The sequence below is a fragment of the Micropterus dolomieu genome, linkage group LG02 (genome assembly GCF_021292245.1).
Source record: "Micropterus dolomieu isolate WLL.071019.BEF.003 ecotype Adirondacks linkage group LG02, ASM2129224v1, whole genome shotgun sequence".
Lineage (NCBI taxonomy): Eukaryota > Metazoa > Chordata > Actinopteri > Centrarchiformes > Centrarchidae > Micropterus > Micropterus dolomieu.
Window position 1 is genome coordinate 3,712,237 of NC_060151.1, and position 5,482 is coordinate 3,717,718.

At 39.5% G+C, this 5,482-nt stretch overlaps 1 protein-coding gene and 1 long non-coding RNA gene across 2 annotated transcripts in view; one reads left to right on the forward strand and one right to left on the reverse strand.

Moving 5' to 3' along the window:
* Positions 1-1,486: 1,486 nt before the first annotated feature.
* LOC123984376 lies at positions 1,487-3,602 on the forward strand. The gene is made up of 2 exons (XR_006828432.1): positions 1,487-1,542; positions 3,302-3,602. It is a non-coding gene; the product is annotated as an uncharacterized LOC123984376 (long non-coding RNA).
* Positions 3,603-4,377: 775 nt separating this feature from the next.
* Positions 4,378-5,482, reverse strand: part of LOC123957710 (mucin-5AC-like) — a 2,166-nt gene continuing 1,061 nt past the window's right edge. Inside the window, exons 5-7 of the mRNA XM_046030706.1 lie at positions 5,116-5,345; positions 4,951-5,023; positions 4,378-4,383 (exon numbers count right to left, since the gene is read on the reverse strand). Coding sequence (XP_045886662.1) covers positions 4,378-4,383; positions 4,951-5,023; positions 5,116-5,345 — 309 coding nt within the window. The remainder of the gene's footprint in view (positions 4,384-4,950; positions 5,024-5,115; positions 5,346-5,482) is intronic.

Below are 5,482 nucleotides of genomic sequence, written 5' to 3' on the forward strand. Positions count from 1 at the left end.
AGCATATGACACACAGGAAATGTCCGCCCTGTTAAGGACTTAGACATAACTGTTTAAAAGAGTTTTCAGGGTATGATTGCTACTAAAATGACATTTTTATAGAAAATGTAGTGAACAACAGTGTGGATTTGTGCATTTTACATGGAATAAATTTGGAGCTACCCTAAATTCCTTTCTCCTCCCCAGAGAAGAAGGGGAGGGGTCAAAGTTGCTTTCTCTAAGTGCTATCCCGACCATAAAACTGGCACCTTTTGATTCCGAAGCTGATAACGCGGCGCCTGACTGTTAAACTGACAAAGGGACACAAACCAGCCATTGGCATCTCCCTGAACAGCCTATCAAAACTGCCCCCCCCACACATGTTTCCGTGGCAACTGACCTTATTCTTTGTTTTATTACCACATCAAAAAGGAAAACCCCTGTCTCACCCAAGTGTGACATGGTCCAGACACCGAACTTTGAATGTAAAAGGACTGCAGTCTCCAAAGACTCAAAGCATTTTAATTGAGTTAATTAAATGTTTAGTTACTTGATTACGTTTGCCTCTATTTGAGTAGTTATGTTAACTGTTGTTGCTATCTGTTGTTGATTTTAGTGCTGAAAAGAAAGTTACTTGTGCAGTGTTTTTATTTTCAGCAAGACACTCCTTCATCTAATGTAATCAATGCTTGTTCATAATACTTTCCTACAAAATTTCTTTAGAAATGATGACAAAGGAATGTTTTACGATACTCTTAATCGCCAGCTTGAATTTAAGTATGAATCAACAAATTCCCCGGTTCCTAAGGAGAGACGATCTTTGATTTAATCCAAGCTTTCCTCATGTAACCTGAGCTCCCCCAAGTGGACGAAATAGTATTACATGCCCTCATCGGAAATGCCGTTAAATGTATAAATATCCTGACCAAAAATGTGACAATTGTTTCCTGTTACCAAATGCCTAGAACAGTACAACCGTTCAACCATTGAGGTTTGATTGTGGAAAATATTTGATTATAATACGTGCAAATAGATTTCTTTTCTTTAGACATTAAGTTTAGAAAGGAAGTCCCTTTGGAAACCTGAGACGCCCCCCGGGGAACCACGCCCCAGGCAACAAAAGAGCGACACGCGACCTCGCTTCGCTCTCTTCCACTCTGCTCGGTTCTCTGGACGCGACGCGTGCCGCGCCAGGCAACGCCCAGACTCCTGAAGCTACACACCTGAAGTGCCGCAACATCGATCTGCCTTCAGTTGTTTCTAATTTCTTTATTTCTTTTGTTTGTTAAGGTTATCAGTCCGTTAAGTTACACTGGACTAATTCGGGAACGACCAAGTTCCATTTTTAAGCCTTTTTCGTCGAGCCAACTTCACCGAGGTCAGACCACGCCACGTGGTCTCGCCAGCTACAACGAAGGAAACCTGAAAACAGCCGAATTGCCAGACGGAGGAGGCGTTTTCAATCAGACACGGAGAACCCCGGAGAATCCCTAGCAAAAAGCCAGGATCGGGCAGCTAGCGTGGGACCCGTGCAACAGGCCAAAAGCAGGCTGTCGACAAGCAGTAAGACTTAACACACGTTCTGTGATCAGATGTCCATTTGAACTCCTAAATTATAGCATTAGCTTACTTTCATTAGCTCTTCTATGCCGTATGAGTCAAATGCTTCCCACAATCGAACCTCCAGGCTAATTGTTCAGCAAATGTTTATGTTCCCTGTATCCAACCATCTTTTTATCACCTTAGTTAGAGAATAAATTCACTGTAATATAATCAAGAGCTGTGTGTGTTGCCTATTTCTAGTTCCTGCCAAGAGAATTGACCCTTTAGATATGAGACTGACTGACTGATTTAAGATAATTGAGCGATTATTAACTAACTGATCACTAGTAATAATTGTATAATTATTCAAAACTACCTAGAGGTCCGGAGACTCTAGGATTATAAGAACTCCGGTGGTGCCCTAAAACGAGGAATGAAAAAAAATTAAATAAAATGATTTTATGAATCTTAAAAATTCATAATTGGGTATCAATTCTTATAAATTTATTAAAATGCATAACTAATAAATTTAGGTCTGCTACAAAAACATGTGTCCCACACTCTTATTAGTTATTTAGATTAGAATTACTCAATGTCTCTTGCTTGTGTAGTCAATCCCTTCCATATCTTTATGTAAAAACAAATATACACTTAATATTTGGTCATTTCAATAAACTATGAAGGAAAAATACCAACATAACAGGGTGGACAAAGACCAGTATATACTATAGAAATGTCCACCCTTTGACATTTTGAAATTATTTAATTTGATTGATCTCCTCAAAATTTAGGTCTAACGTGGTGGACATATAGCAGCCTAAGTCTGTTCCTTGGAATTCCCATGATGCATGGCGGTGAAGGGAGTTTTGTTAAAATTAGCTAATAAGTCTCCTATTTGTTTGAAATACAAAATTTACTTTGTGAATTATGTTTTTTTTAAATGTGTGTGCTTAGAATATAGAGTTTGTGTTGGTATTTGTCATTCTGGTGGTGGTTTGCTATTGAAACCAGGAGGGAAGTGCCTCTTTCATTTGATAAGAGCGGCTGCACTGCTGTGTGTTTATGGTAGATGATACCTGAAAGAAATTCTCTAATGCAGTCATGTATACAAGTAACTGACATGAGAAACACATTTGCGACCCACAGAGTGGGGTTCCTGCCTAGGGCGATGGGACCATGCGAAGTGCAAATCAAGTTTAGAAGTGTAGCTGTTTTTGGTGTAAAGTGCGCCCTCTAGTGGCCTAGTGCAGTCTGTTGTCAGGGCGGTGATGTTTTTATGAATGAGCAACGCAGGCTTGGGGATTGGCGTTGTATGCACCATCACATTGTCTTTTCGATTATCAGTGTATAGATGTTGAATTGATCATATATATACCAAATATCGATCACACTCACTCTTCACTTAGTTCCCTGATGTGGTGAATATAGAACATAGACCTTGTCCCTTTTTGACTAGTGTCTCTTGTTATTGAATGTGTCTGTACACCGTGTACCACTATTTACTGCAAGCACAAAGGTGATTTTATGTATCAAAGTGACAAACTTTTCATCATTTTCTTTGTGATGTGTGGGGTTTGCCCCTCTGAAAGTGTAAGATGGCAAATTCAATTGTAATTCCATTTGAGAATTAAAATGTGAGAGTTGTTTTTAGACATTTCTTTAATGATAGGAAATGATTTTCATATAATATTTTATGTACTCCTAAAACTTCTCTGAAATATAAAAAAAAATATACATTGATAACAGGCTGCAATACAATTTTCTTTGTATATGATTACAGGGAGGGGCGTGAACGTAGTCCCCTACTACCAGAAATGATGAAGTCGCAGTCACGATTTGGGGGATTTGCAGGAGTCTACAGGAGGAGTCCACAATACAGCTCACTTCATTCAAAGAAAATGTTGCAGAGACTGTTGATATCATCTGTACTATTCCATATGTGTGATATTAACCATTTCAGATCAACTGTTTTTTGTAATACCTCTTGAAGCCGTTGATGAATGCAGCATAATTCATGTAATGTATTCACGTTACTGGACATATTGTTTTCAATTAAATTACAGATTATTATATCAAAAGTATACTTGTGTGAGAATGCTTTGTCTTTTCCTCAAAGTTATTAGAGAAGAAGTTACTAATGTGACTACATTAGTAACTTCTTCTGAATTCCCTTATGACTTCTGGGAGGCTTAAAAGTAATTTAGCATTGCTGAGGCTGATTAAAGCTACTTGAAAAGATCTGATATTGTTGTGCTATAGGCAAATGTCATTCATGAAAGTAATCTGGCGCCCTTTATTAGTATTCCTATTTTTTGATAAACAAAAATACCCCACTCATCAATTAATATTTCACAACTCACTGTTAGTGTAGCACTGACCACTTTATTAAATAAAGTGCATGAAATTGGAAACAGAAAAACAGCACTACATTGTAGACAAAATCAATGACATGATTGAAATTAAAATGTCATGAAAACAATAAAACCATACTGGACAAGATAGTAAGCACGTTCTGTTTCCTCAAACTGGTCAACACCAGAGGTCAAGCTGCTTTACACAATACGAGTTACCTCTGTAACAGCATATCGACAAACAGATGTAATTATATTTGTCATAAAATATCTGACAATGGAAGGTTTGAGCTGCTAAACATACAAACTCACTGAACAGGTATCATCAATGTTGATTAAAAAGCTAAAGGACACCAGGACTAATCAGCAGTTTCAATACAACTAATCATTCTAATAAAAACAACTCCTATAATAATGATAAACATTAAAATAACAATAATGGCAATACTAATACTGATACAGATTAATAATACAAACAAGAATGAGTAGAATCAGTGCTGTTTTGTCAGTCCTTCAAGGAATACAAAGATATAAACTTTCACAGCAACTTATTTATTTATTTATTTTAAACCTGTCCTGCCCAGCAGTCTGGTATAGAGTATAATGACCTGGATACCATATCGTGCCAGACAGATTTTACTTTAACAAGAGAGTATTAAAATACTCCTTTCCTTCCACGTAGCTGGAAAAATAACAATTAATTTAAATAAGTAACTGAAAGAAAAGCATCAGGAATAATTCTACCAGGGACAACCTAAATTTGTTTGTGTCTGTGTGTGAGACTGATTGTGTCTGTGTGCGTGTGGGTGAATGTGTCTGTATGTGTGTGTGTGTACATGTGTGCGTGCATAAGCCTGTTAAAGAATGTAGTTGTTAGTGAGAGTGGGACGCCACGACTGTAACAGGCAGGCAAGAACCCCAGTAGCCAATAGGGGTGGGAGAAAGAAAAAGAATAAATCAATCAAAAAAAAAAACAAAGACTCTCAGATGCACCGCGATGCAAACGCAGAAGACCCCGACCCAAATGCCAGTTGACAACGTAATGCCGACATGAATGCCGAAAGTGGCTTTCCTGGACCTGGACCTTGGTCATGGTGTTGCCCTCACTGCGATCCCTCATCAGCCAGACCACCTGCTTGTCCACGCCACGCCTGAAATTACAGCACAATCGTGTGATGCCGGTGAAACTCAGATTAAATGCTCTCTAGTATAACATTTAATTAGAAATGATGCAAAGACTCACATTAGTGTTAAGATGGCAGGGAACGCGGCTCGGTGAGCTGGGCTGAGCTGGTTAATTATGGCTGCTTCCCACGCCACAAAGCGACCGATGACATGTTGCTCAGTCTCCTTAGCAGCTTTCCTGCACGCGTTACAGGCCAGGACCTCTGTCAGCATGGAGTACCAGCCAGACATGTGGCAGATCTGTCTGACCGTTTTGGAGTAGCCACAGCGGTACAGAAAAGTGTCCTTCTGGGCACGTGCGGGGCACTCGGACCTGGGACACCGAAGTCTGTAACCTGACACACCTACTGGCCTCCAGAAAAACACACGGCTGCGAAAGAAGGAGTCTGCTGAGGGCACACCCCCCCCCCCCCACCACCCCTCCA